Here is a 23,404-nt window from a genome sequence, read left to right on the forward strand (position 1 = left end):
CTTGTTCTTACAAAATATATATTATCGGTAAATACCTTTAATGGGTATTTTGTTATTGCATAGTATGTTTACATTAATAATATTGTGTTCATTGTACATGATGTAATAGATCTAAACCAATGAGGAATTGGTGTAAGCAACACCGATACCATATTTCTATACTATAGCCTACTTCTACATAATACACTGACCAGCAATAGATTATAATTATGTTACCAGAAGCTTTTTTTTTAACTAGAGCAAAAAAACAGTCAATTCATTTGCTAAGGGAAATTATGCATAATTAGATAGGGAATATAAAACGCTGTGTTGCCTATACGTACTGAGTAGATCCCTTGCACCAGAGTTAAGGGCGTATATATATGGGCATATAGGCCTACCCTCTGCGTTGTTGATTTAACCGCCAAGCAGGAGCAGTGGGCAGACAGGTTCACGGATGTAGGAACAGCGGGAGCAGTCGAGTGTTCCAAACCAAAACCCTGGGACTATAAGCATGTCGTGGTCCTGGCTCAGCAAATGCAGTTCAGGTGTTGACCGTATTCCAGAGAGATGCGGTATTTGGTTATCATTCGTTGGAGGTCAAGTATAGGTAGGGGTATTTTTTTAGGCGTACTTTAAATGAATCAAGGATCAATGTGGGCATGGATATCGTCTCCTCTCCCGACAATATATCGTTTCCGCATTCACGCAGCCATCGGTATTGTGTCCCTGATTAATCGCAACACAAAACCGGTTTCTCCTGATTGTCAGCCTAACTATCGCTGATGCTGCACTATGCTTGTTGTGAAGAGAGAAAAGGGAGATCGAAGACGTCTCGAAACTGTAGGCTAAAAGGCGTCTGGCGTTCCTAAACAGGCACATTTTATTTTCGCGTCGAATTTGTCGCGGTTTCCTTCAAAACCCTGGGATACCTCGGCGTTGCTATTGGTTTGGGATGGAGGGTTGTTGTCGTTGTTGCATGCCATGTTGTAGTCGGCTGTGGAACTGGATATGGCCCGAATTCCATTACCCAAATATCACCCGATCAGCCGAAATCCCCACTATTTCAGGTGATATCCGTGCTCCGTCCCCCAAGAAGAAACCGACTCAGCTCTATGCGGCTCTGTTTGATTTCGAAGCCAGGAGCGAGGAGGAGCTGACTATCAAGGAAGGTGACAAGCTGTCGGTAATAGAAAAGAGGGGGGATTATGTGCTTGCCAAGAAACTTACCGGTTCGATGGAGTCCGGACTGGTCCCAGCTACTTATGTGGCCATTCTACAGGACGAGTTTGCTAATCACAAGTGAGTGGCGTTTTGTGTGAGCTGGAGCAACCTCAATATTGTTTCATTCATAATATGCTTTTGAAATTTCACCATGTCCAATATATTGTGTAGGATCATGTTCATCAACTATGTCTACCAGGCTTATCAAGAAGGTAGGCTATCTTCAACACAATGTTAATTGAGCCTGCAAAAACACGATTTGGCCTTATGATCATTCTTTCAAATTGTCCTTATTGAATTTGAATAACGCCTGTGTTGACAGAAGTGTCAATGCAGCACCCATCCCTCCCTTCCCATTCACTACTGCACAGTGCACAACATTGTAGTGCATAACAATCACACTGTATTAAGTTTCTGTAGAACTATGTGGCTACACACATTGTTCCTGCTTTTGTGGTCAGATTGGTGCAAGTGCAGCCAAGTTGTAGCTTTATTAAGAACTACGCTAGGTACAGCAGTCGATACACAACTTTTGGCAACTATGGTAAGCGTTCCACTCAGCTCACACCCACACCTGACCGTTTCAGGTGAAACCTGACCATGGACATGTGCATAGGGTTTGCTGAACAGCACAGGCGCACCCATTCTTGATAATAAATGTGAATAGCCTTCCTTACTATTTGGCTAAAGTCTAGCCTATAAACCACACCTACTTTTCCACTCAAAGCAGCTAGAAGGGTGTTTTCACACACAGACCTCTATTTAAAGTGAACTCTGGGGTAAAATAAAAAGCTTAAATAACTCTTGTCTTTGTATTCACACTGCCCTTGTCTTTGAATGAGGACTCAACTCTTTTGCCAGTTCATGTCACCTATTTTGTGGTCTGAATCCTCTTTGCATTCACATTGAGAAACTAACCAATATCTTTTTCCAACGTTCACTCAATGCACTCTGGGTTTTTCAAATCAAATTTTATTGGACGGACACATATTTAGCAGATGATATTGCGGTTATAGCGAAATGCTTGTGTTCCTAGCTCCAACAGTAATATCTAACAATAAACAACAATACACACATCGAAAAAGTAAAATAATGGAATTAAGAAATATAAATATTAGGATGAGAGATGTTGGAGTCCGGAGTATAAATATTATATACAATACCAGTCAGAGGTTTGGACACACCTACTCATTCAAGTGTTTTTATTTTTTACTTTGTTCTACATTGTAGAATAATATTTGGGTTAGGCGAATGCCAGGAGAACGCTACCTGCCTGAATGCATAGTGCCAACTGTAAAGTTTGGGGGAGGAGGAATAGTGGTCTGAGGCTGTTTTTCATGGTCCGGACTAGGCCCCTTAGTTCCAGTGATGGGAGATATTAATGCTACAGCATACAATGACATTCTCAACGATTCTGCGCTTCCAGCTTTGTGGCAACAGTTTGGGGAAGGCCCTTTCCTGTTTCAGCATGACAATGCCCGTGCACAAAGCGAGGTCCATACAGAAATAGTTTGTCGAGATTCGTGTGGAATAACTTGATGGACTGCACAGAGCCCCTCCCCCAACCCCATTGAACACCTTTGGGGTGAATTGGAATGCCAACAGCGAGCCAGGCCTATTCGCCCAACATCAGTACCCAAACTCACTAATACTCCTGTGGCTGAATGGAAGCAAATCCCAGCAGCATCTAGTGAAAATCCTGCCTCCACCATGCTTCACCGTAGGGATGGTGCCAGGCTTCCTCCAGACGTGACGCTTGGCGTCCAGGCCAAAGAGTTCAATCTTGGTTTCATCAGACCTGAGAATCTTGTTTCTTCTCCCCCGATTGCTCAGTTTGTCCAGGTGGACAGTTCTAGAAAGAGTCATGGTGGTTCCAAACTTCTTCCATTTAAGAATGATGGAGGCCACTGTGTTCTTGGGGACCTTCAATGCTGCAGAAATGTTTTGGTACCCTTCCCCACATCTGTCCCTCGACACAATCCTGTCTTGGCGCTCTACGGATAATTCCTTCAACCTCATGGCTTGGTTTTTGCTCTGACATGCACCGTCAACTGTGGGACCTTATCTGGACAGGTGTGTGCCTTTCCAAATCATGTCCAATCAATTGAATTTACCACAGGTGGAATCCAATGAAGTTGTAGAAACATCTCAAAGATGATCAATGGAAACAAGATGAACCTGAGCCCAATTTCGAGCCTCATAGCAAAGGGTCTGAATATTTATGTAAATAAAGTATTCCTGTTTTTAATACATTTCCCCAAATAATCTAAACTGTTTTAGTCTTTTTTTTATGGGCTATTGTGTGTAGATTCCTGAATTTTATTTAATCCATTTTAGAATCCGGCTTGTAACGAATACTTTTTTCCGATGGCACTTTGTATTTATGGTACCACTCAAAAGTTTGGACACCTACTCATTCAAGGGTTTTTATTTTATTTTTACTATTTTCTACATTGTAGAATAATATTGACGACATCAAAACTATGAAATAACACACATGGAATCATGTAGTAACAGAGAAAGTGTTAAACGAATCAAATATATTTTAGATTCTTCAAAGTAACCACCCTTTGCCTTGATGACAGCTTTGCACACTCTTGGCATTCTCTCAACCAGCTTCATGAAGTAGTCACCTGGAATGCATTTCAATTAACAGGTGTTCCTTGTTAAGTTTAAGGAGAAATTACACAAATTATGTGTTTGAGCCAATCAGTTGTGTTGTGACAAGGTAGGGGCAGTATACAGAAGATGGCTCTATTTGGTAAAAGACCAAGTCCATATTATGGCAAGAACCACTCAAATGAGCAAAGAGAAACATTCCTTTTAAGACATGAAGGTCAGTCAATCTGGAAAATGTCAAGATTTTTGAAAGTTTCTTCAAGTGCAGTCGCAAAAAGCATCAAGCACTATGATGAAACTGGCACTCGTGAGGACCGCCACAGGAAAGGAATAGCCAGAGTTACCTCTGCTGCAGAGGATAAGTTAATTACAGTTACCAGCCTCAGAAATTGCAGCCCAAATAAATGCTTCAGAGTTTCAGTAACAGACACATCTCAACATGAACTGTTCAGAGGAGACTGCGTGAATCAGGCCTTCGTGGTCAAATTGTGTCAAAGAAACCACTACTGTAGAAGAAGAAGAAGAGACTTGCTTGGGCCAAGAAATACGAGCAATGGACATTAGACTGGTGGAAATCTGTCCTTTTGGTTTGATGAGTCCAAATATGAGATTTTTGGTTCCAACCGCCGTGTCTTTGTGAGATACAGAGTAGGTGAACGGATGGTTTTCGCATGTGTGGTTCCCACCATGAAGCATGGCGGAGGTGTGATGGTGTGGGGGTGCTTTGCTGGTGACACTGTCTGTGATTTTTATTTAGAGTTCAAGGCACACTTAACCAGCAGGGCTACCACAACATTCTGCATCGATATGTAGAAAGCTGCTTAGTGGGACTCATTTGTTTTTCAACAGGACAATGACCCATCACACCTCCAGACTGTGTACGGGCTATTTGACCAAGAAGGAGAGTGATGGAGTGCTGCATCAGATGACCTGGCCTCCACAATCACCCAAATTCAACCCAATTCAGATGGGTTGGGATGAGATGGACCACAGAGTGAAGGAAAAGCAGCCAACAAGTGCTCAGAATATGTTGGAACTCCTTCATGACTGTTGGAAAAGCATTCCAGGTGAAGCTGGTTGAGAGAATGCCAAGAGTGTACAAAGCTGTCATCAAGGCAAAGGGTGGCTACTTTGAAGAATCTCAAATATAAAATATTTTTAGATTTGTTTAACACTTTTTTTGTGGGGTTACTAAACTCAGCAAAAAAGAAATGTCCTCTCACTGCCAACTGCGTTTATTTTCAGCAAAGTTAACATGTGTAAATATTTGTATGAACATAAGATTCAACAACTGAGACATAAACTGAACAAGTTCCACAGACCTGTGACTAACAGAAATGGAATAATGTGTCCCTGAGCAAAGGAGGTCTTAATCAAAAGTAACAGTCAGTATCTGGTGTGGCCACCAGCTGCATTAAGTACTGGAGTGCATCTCCTCCTCATGGACTGGACCAGATTTGCCAGTTCAGACAGATTTCCCAGATGTGCAAGTTCCCAGACATTTCTGGGGGGAATGGCCCTAGCCCTCACCCTCCGATCCAACAAGTCCCAGTGTAAACGCAATTTTTTTTCCGGCAATAAACGCGAATCCGACCATCACCCCTGGTGAGACAAAACCGTGACTTGTCAGTGAAGAGCACTTTTTGTCGGTCCTGTCTGGTCCAGTGACAGTGCATTTGTGCCCATAGGCAACGTTGTTGCCGGAGATGTCTGGTGAGGACCTGCCTTGGAAAAAGGATGTTTCTTTTCATATGTGTGTGTGAGATATATATACATACACACACACACACACACACACACTGGGGCAAAAAAGTATTTAGTCAGCCACCAATTGTGCAAGTTCTCCCACTTAAAAGTGAGAGGCCTGTAATTTTCATCATAGGTACACTTCAACTATGACAGAAAACAATTAGAAAAAAAAATCCAGAAAATCCCATTGTAGGATTTTTAATTAATTTATTTGCAAATAAGTATTTGGTCAATAACAAAAGTTTCTCAATACTTTTGTTATATACCCTTTGTTGGCAATGACAGAGGTCAAACGTTTTCTGTAAGTCTTCACAAGGTTTTCACACACTGTTGCTGGTATTTTGGCCCATTCCTCCATGCAGATCTCTAGAGCAGTGATGTTTTGGGGCTGTTGCTGGGCAACACGGACTTTCAACTCCCTCCAAAGATTTTCTATGGGGTTGTGATCTGGAGACTAGCTAGGCCACGCCAGGACTTTGAAATGCTTCTTATGAAGCCACTCCTTCGTTGCCCGGGCGGTGTGTTTGGGATCATTGTCATGCTGAAAGACCCAGCCACGTTTCATCTTCAATGCCCTTGCTGATGGAAGGAGGTTTTTCACTCAATTTCACGATACATTCATTCTTTCCTTTACACGGATCAGTCGTCCTGGTCCCTTTGCAGAAAAACAGCCCCAAAGCATTATGTTTCCACCCCCACCCCCATGCTTCACAGTGGGTATGGTGTTCTTTGGATGCAACTGTCCTCCAAACACGATGAGTTGAGTTTTTACCAAAAAGTTGTATTTTGGTTTCATCTGACCATATGACATTCTCCCAATCTTCTTCTGGATCATCCAAATTCTCTCTAGCAAACTTCAGACGGCCTGGACATGTCTGGCACTGCAGGATTTGAGTCCCTGACTGCGTAGTGTTACTGATGGTAGGCTTTGTTACTTTGGTCCCAGCTCTCTGCAGGTCATTCACTAGGTCCCCCCGTGTAGTTCTGGGATTTTTGCTCACCGTTCTTGTGATCATTTTGACCCCACGGGGTGAGATCTTGCGTGGAGCCCCAGATTGAGGGAGATTATCAGTGGCCTTGTATGTCTTCCATTTCCTAATAATTGCTCCCACAGTTGATTTCTTCAAACCAAGCTGCTTACCTATTGCAGATTCAGTCTTCCCAGCCTGGTGCAGGTCTACAATTTTGTTTCTGGTGTCCTTTGACAGCTCTTTGGTCTTGGCCATAGTGTAGTTTGGAATGTGACTGTTTGAGGTTGTGGACAGGTGTCTTTTATATTGATAACAAGTTCAAACAGGTGCCATTAATACAGGTAACGAGTGCAGGACAGAGGAGCCTCTTGAAGAAGTTACAGGTCTGTGAGAGCCAGAAATCTTGCTTGTTTGTAGGTGACCAAATACTTATTTTCCACCATAATTTGCAAATAAATTCATTAAAAATCCTATCCTGATTTTCCCGATTTAAAAAAATTAAATAAAATAAAAAGTTTTATTTATTTTTATTATTATTATTTATTTTTTAATATATATTTTTTTCTTTCTCATTTTGTCTATCATAGTTGAAGTGTACCTATGATGAAAATTACAGGCCTTTCTCATCTTTAAATGGGAGACCTTGCACAATTGGTGGCTGACTAAATACTTTTTTGCCCCACTGTATGTATGTACGTACATACATACATACATACAGTTAAGTCGGCAGTTAGATTGGAGTCATTAAAACTCGTTTTTCAACCACTCCACAAATTCTTGTTAACAAACTATAGCTTTGGCAAGTCGTGCATGACAAGTAATTTTTCCAACAATTGTTTACAGACAGATTATTTCACTTATACTTCACTCACAATTCCAGTGTGTCATAAGTTTACATACACTAAGTTGACTGCTTTTTAAACAGCCTGGAAAATTCCAGAAAATGTCATGGCTTTAGAAGCTTCTGATAAGCTAATTGACATCATTTTAGTCAATTAGAGGTGTACCTGTGGATGTATTTCAAGGCCGACCTTCAAACTCCGTGCCTCTTTGCTTGACATCATGGGGAAATCAAAAGAAATCAGCCAATACCTCAGGAAAAAAAATTGCAGACCTCCGCAAGTCTGGTTCATCCTTGGGAGCAATTTCCAAAAGCCTGTACCACGTTCATCTGTACAAACAATAGTACACAGGTATAAACACCATGGGACCACGCAGCCGTCATACCACTCAGGAAGGAGACTCGTTCTGTCTCCTCGAAATTAACGTACTTTGGTGCGAAAAGATCAAATCAATCTCAGAACAACAGCAAAGGACCTTGTGAAGATACTGTAGGAAACGGATACAAAAGTATCTATATCGACATAACCTGAAGGGCCGCTGAGCAAGGAAGAAGCCGCTGCTCCAAAACCACCATTTAAAAAAAGCCAGACTACGGTTTGCAACTGCATATGGTGACAAAGATTGTACTTTTTGGAGAAATGTCCTCTGGTCTGATGAAACAAAAATAGAACTGTTTGGCCATAATGAACATTGTTGTGTTTGGAGGAAAAAGGGGGAGGCTTGCAAGCCGAAGCACACCATCCCAACCGTGAAGCACGGGGGTGGTGGCATCATGTTTTGGGGGTGCTTTGCTGCAGGAGGGACTGGTGCACTTCACAAAATAGATGGCTTCACGAGGAAGGAAAATTATGTGGATATATTGAAGCAACACCTCAAGACATCAGTCAGGAAGTTAATGCTTGGTCGTAAATGGGTCTTCAAAATGGACAATGATCCCAAGCATACTTCCAAAGTTGTGGCAAAATGGCTTAAGGACAACAAAGTCAAGGTATTGGAGTGGCCATCACAAAGCTCTGACCTCAATCCCATAGAACATTTGTGGGCAGAACTGAAAAAGCGTGTGCGAACAAGGAGGCCTACAAACCTGACTCGGTTACACCAGCTATGTCAGGAGGAATCGGCCAAAATTCACCCAACTTAGTCTTCCAGGAAGCACGTGGAAGACTACCCACAACTTTTGACCCAAGCTAAACAATTTAAAGGCAGTTCTACCAAATACTAATTGAGTGTATGTAAACTTCTGACCCACTGGGAATGTGATGAAAGAAATAAAATCTGAAATAAATCATTCTTTCTACTATTATTCTGACATTTCACATTCTTAAAATAAAGTGGTGATCCTAACTGACCTAAGACAGGGAATTTTTACTAGGATTAAATGTCAGGAATTGTGAAAAACTGAGTTTTTAAATGTATTTGGCTAAGGTGTATGTAAACTTCTGACTTCAACTGTAAGTGGGTAAAACAGTATGTAAACATTATTTAAAGGGACTAGAATACCATTTATTAAAGTGACCAATGTTCCATGACTATGTACATAGAGGCTGCTGCCCTCAGGTGCATGGGAGAGTAACTGAGTGGTAGCCGTCTCGTGACAGTGACTAAAGTTCAGTGCAGGGTACTGGGGGGGGGGGGGGGCAGCTAGTGGTGACTATTTAACAGTCTGATGGCCATGCACTAGAAACTCCAAACTGTAGGACAAGCCATTCCATCAGCATGTGTTATTGAAATGCTACAGTAGATATACCTACTTACATTTTGGACGCTAATAAATTGCATTTAGTTACAAGATGAGACATATTTCTAATCAGAAGATCCAGTACTATTAACATGAAACTATTATTGTTAACAGAATAAATAGTAGAATACTAACTCCAGATTAAATAATGCTGTAATTGAAAATTGTACAGCCAATTTAGGCTATTGCTCCTTTAAGAGCTAGAATTGATTTTGTACTTTTGATTGTAATTCTCACCAAACATCTTAAACTAGTCAAACCCCACAATTGAATAAGAAGCTTTCTTAGCCTATAGATGACATACTGTTCACACTGCACAAAAATTAAGCTCCACGTCAAGTCCCCATGAGTGACAAAACACTGAGCCAATCATGGCACAACGCTCCGTATTTTCTGCTGGCTTTGCCCCACCACCACAGAAAGCACTGCGCTAGGCTGAAACACCTGCATTTTGGAGCTGCCTTACTCAAGAAAACAAAAAAAGAGACCATGTTTGTATGTGGCTTTCTTAACTCAATGATATATATATTTTTTAACTTTGTTTGCAAACTGATATGTGACACGTATTCGTTTCTTCAATTGATAACATGCATTGGTCAAAACTCTTCACACATACTCCACTACCTGCTAAACTATATATTTGCAGCACGTTTTCAAATGCCAACACGTGTTAAAAACACATTCAAAACAGAATGATGGCAAATGTCGTACATTTTTGTAGTAACCAGATTGAAACAGAGAATCTCACGAGAATATTTAATCATTCCAAACACAGCTGATTGCAATTTCAGCTGAAAGCCTACCCCAAGTGTCCTGCAGGGAGAGGGAGACAAGTGTGGAGGACAAGGAGAGGAAGACCAAGCGCGGTGGTCTCTGAGATAAGGGCCACAATTAATGACCATGTTGTAAACCATGCTCTCTTTGAGAGAGGCCGGTTTAAGGGTGCAACCAAAATTGCAGCGTTCAACAGTTGCATCAATCGTACAGACTTTTCGGCAAAACAACAGGTAATATGTACGTCCTTCAATTGAACTACATACAGTGCCTTGCGAAAGTATTCGGCCCCCTTGAACTTTGCGACCTTTTGCCACATTTCAGGCTTCAAACATAAAGATATAAAACTGTATTTTTTTGTGAAGAATCAACAACAAGTGGGACACAATTATGAAGTGGAATGACATTTATTGGATATTTCAAACTTTTTTAACAAATCAAAAACTGAAAAATTTGGCGTGCAAAATTATTCAGCCCCCTTAAGTTAATACTTTGTAGCGCCACCTTTTGCTGCGATTACAGCTGTAAGTCGCTTGGGGGTATGTCTCTATCAAATCAAATCAAATCAAATCAAATTTTATTTGTCACATACACATGGTTAGCAGATGTTAATGCGAGTGTAGCGAAATGCTTGTGCTTCTAGTTCCGACAATGCAGTAATAACAAGTAATCTAACTAACAATTCCAAAACTACTGTCTTGTACACAGTGTAAGGGGATAAAGAATATGTACATAAGGATATATGAATGAGTGATGGTACAGAGCAGCATAGGCAAGATACAGTAGATGGTATCGGGTACAGTATGTACAAATGAGATGAGTATGTAAACAAAGTGGCATAGTATAGTATAAAGTGGCTAGTGATACATGTATTACATAAGGATACCGTCGATGCTATAGAGTACAGTATATCCGTATGCGTATGAGATGAATAATGTAGGGTAAGTAACATTTATATAAGGTAGCATTGTTTAAAGTGGCTAGTGATATATTTACATCATTTCCCATCAATTCCCATTATTAAAGTGGCTGGAGTTGAGTCAGTGTCAGTGTGTTGGCAGCAGCCACTCAGTATCAGTTTTGCACATCGAGAGACTGACATTTTTTCCCATTCCTCCTTGCAAAACAGCTCGAGCTCAGTGAGGTTGGATGGAGAGCATTTGTGAACAGCAGTTTTCAGTTCTTTCCACAGATTCTCGATTGGATTCAGGTCTGGACTTTGACTTGGCCATTCTAACACCTGGATATGTTTATTTTTGAACCATTCCATTGTAGATTTTGCTTTATGTTTTGGATCATTGTCTTGTTGGAAGACAAATCTCCATCCCAGCCTCAGGTCTTTTGCAGACTCCATCAGGTTTTCTTCCAGAATGGTCCTGTATTTGGCTCCATCCATCTTCCCATCAATTTTAACCATCTTCCCTGTCCCTGCTGAAGAAAAGCAGGCCCAAACCATGATGCTGCCACCACCATGTTTGACAGTGGGGATGTTTAAAGCTTGGGAAATCTTTTTGTATCCAAATCCGGCTTTAAACTTCTTCACAACAGTATCTCGGACCTGCCTGATGTGTTCCTTGTTCTTCATGATGCTCTCTGCGCTTTTAACGGACCTCTGAGAATATCACAGTGCAGGTGCATTTATACGGAGACTTGATTACACACAGGTGAATTGTATTTATCATCATTAGTCATTTAGGTCAACATTGGATCATTCAGAGATCCTCACTGAACTTCTGGAGAGAGTTTGCTGCACTGAAAGTAAAGGGGCTGAATAATTTTGCACGCCCAATTTTTCAGTTTCTGATTTGTTAAAAAAGTTTGAAATATCCAATAAATGTCGTTCCACTTCATGATGGTGTCCCACTTGTTGTTGATTCTTCACAAAAAAAATACAGTTTTATATCTTTATGTTTGAAGCCTGAAATGTGGCAAAAGGTCGCAAAGTTCAAGGGGGCCGAATACTTTCGCAAGGCACTGTATCACAGTACAATACAGTATGTTCACACTTTTACATGTACTGACATTTTGAAATGTATTGGTTTGTTTTTGTTTTTCAGTAGGATCCAAAGGTTGCCTCCCACATTGGCCCCGATAATACAGAGGCTCATTTTATTTTCTGGTTGACCTGCATATTCGACTTGTGCCAGCGGAGGAGAGGGGGGCAAGAAACACCCCTACCTTTTTGTTGTGTTGGATAATGTGGCATTCCACTACTCTGTGGCAGTCAGACTGGTTTGCTGCACATCCCAGAATGTCAATACTATTCCTGCCTCCATACTCCCTGTTCCTAAACTCCTCTATGGGGTTTTTCTCTGCGTGGAGGTGGAAGGTTTATCACCACCATCCAGATGCCCTTGCTGGATGCAATGAATGTGGGGTGTGGAGACACTTCTCCTGAAGACTGCCAGGGTGTGGAGACACTTCTCCTGAAGACTGCCAGGGTGTGGAGACACTTCTCCTGAAGACTGCCAGGGTGTGGAGACACTTCTCCTGAAGACTGCCAGGGTTGGATTAGACATTCCAAAAGATACTTTCCAAGATGCTTTGCCAGAGAAGACATAAGATGTGATGTTAATGAGAACTTGTGGCCAAATGCAGGAGAGCGAGAACTAGATCTGTCACAGTACTGTATTGTATGAGTGATTATACTATACATGTTGATGTAATTATTAATACAGCCCTGGAATTTTGTTTTGTTTCAACTCTTTATTTTTCACAAGTAAATTACTATATGCAAAGATATAGAACAAAAATAAAGGCTATTGAAGCAAATTGCTGCATTTCCGATTCATTCTTTTTACATATATTTTAGTACAGTCAAAGTGAAAAGGTGTTATTCTTATTTTATACCGATTTGTGAAAAATTATTCAAACTTCAAAGAAAAAAGTTGATTTATTTAATGCTCCCTGTTAGTGTTTTTTTTAGGTCAGTGTGTTATGAGTGACAATGTATGCTTTCTGAGTGAATTGTTGCCAGTGTTATGATCGAACAAGCTTATTTTGAGACATGTATGAAGTGTTTTGGTGGTTTGAGTGAGTTTGAGGTGAGATTAACTGTTTGGCCAAGATGCATGTTGGTAATGCAGACTGTGTGAAGAGTTTTGAAAAAGTGGCTTCAGTATTGACCGACGCTTGTTAGCAATTGAAAAATAAGCAAGCAAGCTAAAAATGTGGGGCTCAAAACGGGCGGTGCTCTGCCCTACCTGCCCTGAATGACAGGTCACCACTGCTCATACCCAAGAAGACTTGAGGCTGTAATTCCTTAGTAAAGGGTCTAAATACTTATGTAAATGTGAAATGTGTTATTTATTTTATTTAAAAATAATAAACAATTACGCGAACTGCACCGAGTTCACACAAATTGGCTGAAAGGGACAAAGTGTGAAACCACCTTAGCCTACCTCATGTTCAGCCTGTCGTGTGTGTGTGTGTGTGTGTGTGTGTGTGTGTGTGTGTGTGTGTGTGTGTGTGTACGTACGCGCGCGCGCGCTCTCTTGTCTGCTCGTGTGCAATTGTGCATGTCTCTTTAAAAAAAAAAAAAAAAAATGTAAGTCTGTGACTGACTGTCTGCATCGTTCCCTGTCTGTCTGAGGTGGTACTATGGGAACATTAACCGGGTGAAGGCGGAGAAACTGCTCCTGGCCTCTCAGAATAAGGATGGCTCATTCCTGGTGCGCATCAGCGAGAGCCACAGCGACGAATACACCATCTCAGGTAAGCCAATATTGCATGGTAACATGATAATTACTTTATGTTAACATATTAAGTACATATTAGTTTCTTTTGGAATTCATTAACACAAGCGCCATAAGCACCATATGGTAGCCTACCCACTCTGTTGAATTCATTGTAGTAAATACCAGAAAGAGCCCATTGTTACCCATAAAGATCCTATTCGATTGCATTATTTAAGTGATAATGCCCGAGAAGCCGGTGTTTGTTGAATATATTGGCACGGGTGTTCCGGCCACTATATCCAACACCGGCTTGGAGGGCATTATCACTTTTAAACAACGGGTTAACAACATATTCAATAAACAGATCTACATATTTTCATTAAATGTTATTTTGATTTAATTTATTCATACTATTTCATCCTTCCACAAAGATATAGTCCTGACACGAATCTAGGGTTGCTAGAGACGCGACCCAGTTGTTTGTTCTTTTTGTTCTATATCTATGGACGAGACCCAGTCATTCGTTCTAAATGTTCCATTGCCATCCTGACTTGCAACGTTCTTATACCTGGCCCTGCTTTTACAGTCACGTCAAAAAAAGTGCAGCCAGAACAAAAGCAAAGTAGCTGCAATAGCATTTGTTTAAGCTGTTCCCTAGTTAAGATTTACTTGGGTACCTCCATAACAATGAACTTATAATGTGACTTTGCCTGGCAGAAAAACAATTGCTCTCTTGTCAAGACACTGGTCAGACAAAAGAAAGACAATCCATGACATTCATTTGAGCTGATTTTAATAAATGAAACCTGTATCTTTGTTATCCGCCACAGCTGACATACAACAAGTAGCTATGTCACATTTATCTGTCGGAGTCTGCTACTACTTCTGCTGCCCTGGTTCAGCCTTTTAGGTGTTGATGGTGCTACAGTGTTCTCTTTGTTTTTGGCCAGGATGTTGTCAGTGACGGACGCCAGTAGCTATGGAGCGAACCTTCGCACCGATGCCCTCTCACTGACATAATCTGCCTCGCTTCTAAACCAGCATTGGCCAGTTTCTGGACTGTCGTGGTCCTGATGTTGTGATTTGTGTATGCCGTTGTTCCTGCTGCCCTGCAGATCTTGGGTAGAGGTGCTGCCATAGGTCACGCCCATTGGCTCTGACGTGTGCCAGATCGAGTCCCGGATACACTCTCCTCTCCTTGGATGGAGATAAAAAGGCAAGGCCGTTCTCCGGGCGTTTCGATAGGTATTTCTCCAGTGATGACACCGGACATAGTGGGTTCCCTGGCTGCTCGAACATGAATCCCCTCTTGGACTCCCTGCCCCTCTCCCTTAGGTCCAGATTCTTTGTGGCCTTGTTTTATGTGAAAGTGGCGTATCTGAGAGAATGTGTTGTTATATTGTTTTCCAGTAGCCTAATTACGAGTGCAACTTAGAAATAACACAAACAGGCTATGAACAACATACCGTAGACCGTTCTCGTCTGTTTTTACGAGGAATGAGTTTGGCTTTTGTCTGTTCCCCTCTTTTCCTCTTCGACCCAGATGTAACTGGAGGTCAAACCACACTTTCTGGACCAGACCCCTTGGTGTACCGGGATTCAGAGCCTGGGAGTTTTGGAGCTGGGCCATGTCTTTATCAGTGATGGGAGGGTGGCTGTTTGTGATATGAATTCCTTGCCGCCTTAGCTGTTTGATTTTGCCCAGAAATGCATGACTCGAGGTGGTAAATTCAGTATCCTTCATAAGGCACAAGTTGCAACCGATGGGTGGGTCATTTAGAAACCGGTTGAGCCCACTACGGAGTGCCAGGTAGCTACTTATGCTGTACGGCTCCCCATTTCATACATTTCCATAAAAGTGTCGGAGGATGTTCAACTCTTCCTTAGTGACAGTTTTGTAGTCAACAACGTTTTCTTATTCTCTGCTATCCAGCCCTCGAAGCAACACACAGCCCATTTTGTATTCTGAACTGTGGTTTTTCCGTTTGGGCTTTTCTCTAGGTCATTCAATGCAGTATCCTCCAAATCTGCATGCCTGGGTATTATTGCCATCTATTTTTCCCCATTCATCCATAGTCATGCCGCCGAAAAGATCAAAAGTTTTCGCAACAAAGTATCGATTTAGCCAGTCACTTAAAGTGTTGTATGCTGCTATGACAACCAGCTCAATTTGCTGTCAGTGTCGTTCGGACACGTTCACTTTAGATGGGACGGTGGAGATTGCAATTCAATATTGACAAGGTTGGAGAGACAGAGCAAGGTTTATACAAATCTCTGCTGTTGAAAACCAAATGGGAGGAGATGTCTAGATGCTTTTTATAGTGCAGATCAAGTTCATACATTTACTGGCAGGGTTGATGAGACCGTGGATTGCGCATTGAGATGAAACAGAGTAAATTTCATAGATTTAGCTGGTGGTAACTTGTGAAATAGACACCGGTTGGAATGCGGTTTTAACCAATCAACATTCAGGATTAGACCCACCCGTTGTATAATACATTACATTAAACGGAGTTCTAATATGTCATTCTATGCTGTTATCCCACCATTCCTTATTAAATCATCTGAAAATACCAGTGGAAACCATGGTGTAAAAGGACGTGCTACCGTTCATTCACCAGTGGGTGGCAATGAAATACTTCTTTAGTTGCAAATCTCCTATGTCTCATCACCCACTGTACTGTAAAAACTGAGAGAGCAATCTCTAAGTCAATATGTCAAGTTGTGATTAATTTGGTCGTGTGTGTGTGTGTGTGTGTGAGACATGTACAGTTTAAAAATAAATGCTTTTGGAGTTTGTCACCACTGTCTTTGAAATGTGTAAAAAATATTTTAAAAAGTCTAATCATGTTGGTCTTGTCCATAGGCAGAAACAATGGGAAAGTCTTCCATTTCAGAATCCAGCGTTCATTGATTGGGGCATACTTTGTGTCGGACAAGATTTCCTTTGCCACTCTGGAGGAGTTGATCCGATACTACCAGAACAACTCCAGGAGTCTAGGAGTGCATCTGGATGAGCCATGTGCGCAGCAGGTGGGTGTGTGTGTGTACCAACCAACTCTCTCACACACTTACACATTGTGGATACCATTCACAATCCAGTTATTTTGTGGATGGTGAATATGTTAGTGTTTGGGCCACATATTCCCCCAAAATCAAATCATATTTGTTAGAAATATGTGTTTTACTTTGACATCATTAGGGAATCAAGAAAATGTAGTGTAGAGGCAGGGATCAGGCTGTTTTTACTGGAGGCCTCTCAGTGATTCCAGTCTCTTCTCTCTTCCTTTCGAGTGGAGACGATGAGACTGAATCCGAGGCCGTGGAAAGCCACACAGACGCACACGCTTGCCCTTCACTCCAGGCCCTTTTTAGTTCACCATTTTGTTATTTCAAAATGTTCTACTTTTCATGCTTTTCTACTTTTCAATTTTTTTCAATTTTTTTATAGTGTTAGCATTTATATTTCTTAGCTGTTAGACTGATACTGTTGAAATATCATACATTATTTGATTGTAGATGTAGTTTTATTGTATCCAAAATGATTTCTGTCCTACATGTTCAATTTGACAAACTCGTGGTTAGTGTTCGCCCTGAGATTGGAAGGTTGAGAGTTCGATCCCTGGCCGATTCATACCAAAGCCTCTAAAAATGGGACCCAATACAGCTCTGCTTGGCACTCCGCATTAAGGAGGTAGATTGGAGGTAAGGCCCTGCATTAGACAAGCATCCTGTCCAAAAGCCAAGGCTCGTGCAAGGCTACTTTTTATTTTTATGTTCAATTTGACTAAAGAGAAGAGTACATGAGAAGCTCATACCAAGACTAGTTGACCTCTTCGTGAGATTGAAGTTAGCTTCTTTTTTTCTTTAAAAAAAATATATTTGTGTTTTCTTCGTTGAATTATGTTGTGTAGTTAGATGTTCCAAGACAATCACAATGTTAATTCCACAGTAATTAAAGTATATAAAGATCAGGGATCATCAACGAGATTCAGCCGTAGGACAATTTTTATTTTTCTGAGCAGCAGCCCCGCAAGAAGCCCCGCAGAAGCCCAAACTGATATAATGTTTGACTAAAACATAATATTTTCATACCTTGCTTACCTTTGTATACGATCGCTATTATGTGTGAGAATACTTTGGAACCGATTTCCAAAATTAAAATCACTTGGACCTGCCTGACCTGTTACATAAAATACTGTACAACAATGAAAATACAAAGAAATATATACAGTACCAGTCAAAAGTTTGGACCCGCCTACTCATTCAAGGGTTTTTATGTATTGTTAATATTTTCTACATTGTAGAATAGTAGTGAAGACATAAACTATGAAATAACACACGGAATCATGTAGTAACTAAAAGTGTTAAACAAATCAACAACAAAAAATGGATTCTTCAAAGTAGCCAGCTTTGCATACTCTTGGCATTCTCTCAACAAGATTCACCTGTAATGCTTTTCCAACACCCTCGAAGGAGTTCCCACATCTGCTGAGCACTTGTTGGCTGCTTTTCCTTCACTCTGCGGTCCAACTCATCCCAAACCATCTCAATTGGGTTAAGGTCAGGTGATTTGTGGAGGCCAGGTCATCTGATGCAGCACTCCATCACACTCCTTTTTGGTCAAATAGCCCTTACACAGCCTGGAGGTATGTTGGGTCATTGTCCTGTTGAAAAACCAGATGTCCTGTTGAGCAAACCAGATGGGATGGTGTATCGCTGCAGAATGCTGTGGTAGCCATACTGGTTAAGTGTGCCTTGAATTCTAAATAAATCACTGACAGTGTAACCAGCAAAGCACCCCCACATCATCACACTTCCTCCTCCATGCTTCACTTTGGGAACCACACACAGAGATCATCCATTCACCTACTCTGCGTCTCGCAAAGACACGGCGGTTGGAACCAAGAATCTCAAATTTGGACTCATCAGACCAAAGGATAGATTTCCAACGGTCTAATGTCCATTGCTCGTGTTTCTTGGCCCAAGCAAGTCTTTTCTTCTTATTGGTGTCCTTTAGTAGTGGTTTCTTTGCAGCAATTCAACCATGAAATCCTGATTCATGCAATCTCCTCTGAACAGTTGATGTTGAGATGTGTCTGTTACTTGAACTCAAAGCATTTATTTGGGTTGTAATTTCTGAGGCTGGTAACTCTAATGAACTTATCCGCTACAACCAGATTGACTGACCTTCATGTCTTAAAGTAATGATGGGACTGTCATTTCTCTTTGCTTATTTGAGCTGTTCTTGCCATAATATGGACTTGGTCTTTTACCAAATAGCCATATCTTCTGTATACCACCCCTAGCTTTTCACAACAACTGATTTCGCACAACGCATTAAGAAGGAAAGACATTATTAAAAATGTACTTTCAACAAGGCACACCTGTTAATTGAAATGCATTCCACGTGACTACATCATGAAGCTGGTTGAGAGAATTCCAAGAGTGTGCAAAGAATCTCAAATATATCAAATATATTTTGATTTGTTTAACTTTTATTTGGTTACTACATGATTTCATAGTTTTGATGCCTTCACTATTATTCTACAACTTTTGGCTGGTAATGTATATATTTCCTTTTTTTGTTCTGAAAATAAATCCACCAGTTGAGGAACCCTGATATAGATCATCCTTTGTAGATTATTTATTGATCATTTCTTGATTGACACATTTCTTTTGTAGCATTTAATAATAAATGTGTATTTTTAAAAGAGCCTGTGTTTTTAAAGAAACTTCCCTATCTTTGAATGTACTAAAGCTATCTGAGCATCACACATGCTTAATTAAGCTTGGAGTTTGCAATTTCAGGACTACTTAATTGGTTCCGTTGTATTGGGCAAACAAAATGCAGCGCAGCTCAAGTATTTGAAAGTAGTCGCCATACTCGGTAGCTGTGAGTTCTGTGTGTCTAACAGTGTTGTGGTGTCCTCAGAGAGAGCTGTTTGACATGGAGCCTTGGGAGCGTCCTCGGGAGGAATTTAAACTGCACATGAAGCTGGGGGAGGGCCACTTTGGAGAGGTGTGGGAGGCCCTGTGGACCAGCCATAAAAAAAGGGTGGCCATCAAGATGCTTAAACAAGGTAAGCATGCTAGCTCTCTTTGCTATCATATTAACTACAGTGTTATACATTATTCTGCACACTACAAGCAGAATTTTGATATAGTCTTTCTGGGCATGATCACTGATCAAATTCAACTTGACGAGTTGATGAGGGAATTATTTTCAACAACATACTGCAGATGGGCAAATGCTGCAATGGTAAAAACGTTATTGCAGGCAAACACAATTACACACTTGCTCACCAAGTCAGTCCATTCAGGTCAGGGCCCTCACATTGTTCATAAAGTGATTTATAATGCGTCATGGTCAGTCCTAAGCTCCTTATCTCACACCTGAAGAGCACTGTTCTCAGCCTCGCTCTGTCTTTTTGTCTCTCCTGCAGAGGACACTAAGCTGGATGAGTTTGTGAAGGAGATCCAGGCCCTGAAGAACCTCCACCACCCCAAGCTCATCCAGCTGTTAGCCCTGTGTTCCAGAGGAGAGCCTGTCTACATAGTCACTGAGCTCATGACCAAAGGCAGCCTCAAGTCCTATCTGGGCAGTGAGTCAAACACACCCACATGTTCGGCTGCATGCAGTGTATGCTATGTGTTCACAGATGATTCTGCTAGACCAATAACATATGTAAGTCGACACACAACTTTTCATAGGGTGATGAGATGAAAAAAATCATGTCTAGGGCTCAGGGCTTGATTGGTTCAACAGTGACCTAACCAAGATCATTTTGGTATCGAAAACCGGTGAAGGTATGTGTTGGCGCAATTGAGTAACTATTCAGACCCTTATCGATCCTAACCAGTCTGCTCCCTGTGCTGTTCCAGCGCCGGAGGGTCAGGTGCTGACCTCTGCCCACCTCATCTACATGGGCAGCCAGGTTGGTGAGGGCATGGCCTACCTGGAGGACCGACATATCGTGCACAGGGACCTGGCGGCCAGGAACATCCTGGTGGGAGATGACCTGGTCTGTAAGGTGGCTGACTTTGGCCTGGCACGCATCATTAAGGTAAGGATGGAATGGATGTGAACTGTATGGGGAAATGAAGAGCGAGAACAGCCAATAAGTAAAGTTTAAAAAAAATGCTGTAGAAAAATATACTGTATGTTGGGCTGACCTATCGTGGTAAAGGAAACAATGTTCACTCTCAGATGAAGCAAGGAAAGGTCTTGCTTAAAAAGCCATTTTTTCTGGACATTTCCAAGGGAATATGAAAAAAATGGTGTGTGTGTGTGTAGGACAGTGTGTACACGGCCAGTAGAACCACTAAGATCCCAGTGAGATGGACAGCCCCTGAGGCTGCTCTCTATCAGCGCTTCTCCGTCAAGTCTGACGTCTGGTCCTTCGGTGTGCTGCTCTACGAGATGATGTCACGAGGAAAGATGCCATACGACGGTGTGTCAAACCTTTTCAAGACTATATTCTCTGGTCTTGATTTTTTTTTTTTACAATTATACACCACGTGATCACAAGAGGAACAGTCAATCCTCATGACAGTTAATCTATTACCTCTATCTGTAAAAATGCTTTTCAATATTTCCCTCTGACGGATATTTCTCCCTCTGATTTAATATTTTTCTTCTCCCTCTTTCTTTCTCTCTCTTCACACACACACACACACACACACACACACACACACACACACACACACACACACACACACACACACACACACAGGGAAGAGCAATACGGAGGTGCTGGAGCTCCTGTCGACAGGCTACAGGTTGCCCTCTCCCAGTAGGTGTCCCCCCAACATCTATCGCATCATGTTGGAGTGCTGGAATGCCGAGGCCTCCAACCGGCCCTCCTTCCACGCCCTGCACAGCCAGCTAGACACCATCTACACCCGCATCTACTTCAAGACCATTGAGGTCTAGGGCTGAAGGAGGAGGCCAAGGTGTGACTGCACTGACATAGACACTACAAAGCAGAGGGGACTGCAAGACATTATCTGAAATGGTGATCCTTTTTCAACAGGCTTTAGTCTATTTTGCCGGTTCTCTTGGTTGTTTTTAAATCAAGGTTATGTGCAATATAAAGCTCTTCCTGGAGGAGGGCAGGGGAAGTGGGGCCACTCTTAAGCCCACGGAGGCCCTATGCTACAGTATGCCAAACGGCCAGTCCTACAGAGAGTGCCTATACACTGACTATACAAAACATTAGGAACTCCAGCTCTTTCCATGCCATAGACTGACCAGGCGAAAGCTATGATCCCTGAAATCACCTGTTAAAGCTACTTCAATCAGTGTAGATAAAGGAGGAGACAGTTTCAAGAATGATTTTTAAACCTTGAGACAATTTAGACATGGATTGTGTATGTGTGATTAAGGCAGCCCTTCGCTCCTTTCTGATTTAGGGGGGTTGGGTTAAATGAGGAAAACACATTTCATTTGAATGTGTTTTCACATCATTTGTACAACTGACTAGGTATCCTCCTTTCCCAATCAGAGGATTAATGGGCAAGACAAAATATTTTAAGTGCCTTTGAACGGGATAGGGTAGTAGGGGCCAGGCGCACTGGTTTGAGTGTGTCAAGAACTGCAAAGCTGCTGGGTTTTTCACCCTCAACAGTTTCCTGGGTGTATCAAGAATGGTCCACCACCCAAAGGACATCCAGCCAACTCGACACAGTGGGAAGCGTTGGAGTCAACATGGGGCAGCATCCCTGTGGAACGCTTTCTACACCTTGTTGTACATGCCCTGACGAATTGAGGCTGGTCTGAGGGGAAAAAGGGGGTGCGACTCAATATTAGGAAGATGTTCCTAATGTTTAGTACACTCTGTGTATGTTTACACTACACAGACATGGCTCATAGAGACTTTGCTCACACAGTACACAGTGATGGAGGACATGGCCATTGAGACTGGAGAGTGATGAGCCATAGAGGACATCTTCTGGGATTTACTGTTCTACCAATGGAAGACAACTTTTTGAACTGTCAACGCATGATATTTAGAGATGTACTAATACAGTTTGGGAAATATGAGCCATAAATGTCCTTTATTCTTCCTTGATTTGAGTTTCTTCCATATTTTTGAGGTGTCCTCTCGACTACGCCATTGGGTATTTAACAAAAATTATAATAAATATTTTTTGGGATAACTGTCCTGTTTTCATTGTGTGTGTGTGGCCAACCAATATATTTTGCAATCCTCCATACGATAAGGGGAAAGCCACAATGACCTTAGCTGTCCATTACTGCTAATCATGTTGCTGAACTCATATGAATAGGCCTATGCGGTTAATCTTTTAGTGATAAGCTACTTTCTGAAACTGAAAACAGCTGTATAAACTAAACAAAAATTAACAGTTTACAATTTAGGCTACCTATACACGCTTTTATGAATATTTTATGTTAAAATTCCCATAGTTGAATTATATGCACAAATGTGGTTATTACATACTGTAGATAAGATTAATGATTTATACATGCACTAGATGACTACCAGTGGGTGCTGTTTTGAAGCCACCGGGCTTTCATCTTGGCACTCCCCCACCATTGTAAAAACATTTTGGAACTATAGAAATGCATGTAATATCTACATTTATTTTTTGCCACGTTTATTCTATTACAGACACCTTAAAGTTTAAATATGCATAAATCTTTCCGCCATTTCCTGGTTGCTAAAATTGTAATAGTTTGCCTAATTTCAGTTTGCGACAAAACAAGCAATGTACAGTGTAGAGAATCATTGTATCTAAACCGCTGTGAAAAATCTTAAACATAAAAATGAATATATATATATATATATATATATATATTATTTCAC

At 41.4% G+C, this 23,404-nt stretch overlaps 1 protein-coding gene and 1 long non-coding RNA gene across 2 annotated transcripts in view; one reads left to right on the forward strand and one right to left on the reverse strand.

Moving 5' to 3' along the window:
* Nucleotides 1–22,736, forward strand: LOC110532108 (tyrosine-protein kinase Srms). The gene is made up of 8 exons (XM_021615726.3): nucleotides 1–1,281; nucleotides 13,490–13,611; nucleotides 16,441–16,607; nucleotides 19,510–19,657; nucleotides 20,021–20,179; nucleotides 20,460–20,641; nucleotides 20,872–21,028; nucleotides 21,311–22,736. The coding sequence occupies exons 1-8, from the start codon at nucleotides 935–937 to the stop codon at nucleotides 21,508–21,510; spliced, it is 1,482 nt and encodes a 493-aa protein (XP_021471401.1). The 5' UTR covers nucleotides 1–934; the 3' UTR covers nucleotides 21,511–22,736.
* Nucleotides 19,200–23,404, reverse strand: part of LOC110532110 (uncharacterized) — a 15,476-nt gene continuing 11,271 nt past the window's right edge. Inside the window, exon 3 of the long non-coding RNA XR_002474808.3 lies at nucleotides 19,200–20,663. This is a non-coding gene — a long non-coding RNA (uncharacterized LOC110532110). The remainder of the gene's footprint in view (nucleotides 20,664–23,404) is intronic.

Source organism: Oncorhynchus mykiss, chromosome 9, assembly GCF_057628025.1.
Source record: "Oncorhynchus mykiss isolate SJ-2025 chromosome 9, ASM5762802v1, whole genome shotgun sequence".
Classification (NCBI taxonomy): Eukaryota; Metazoa; Chordata; class Actinopteri; order Salmoniformes; family Salmonidae; genus Oncorhynchus; species Oncorhynchus mykiss.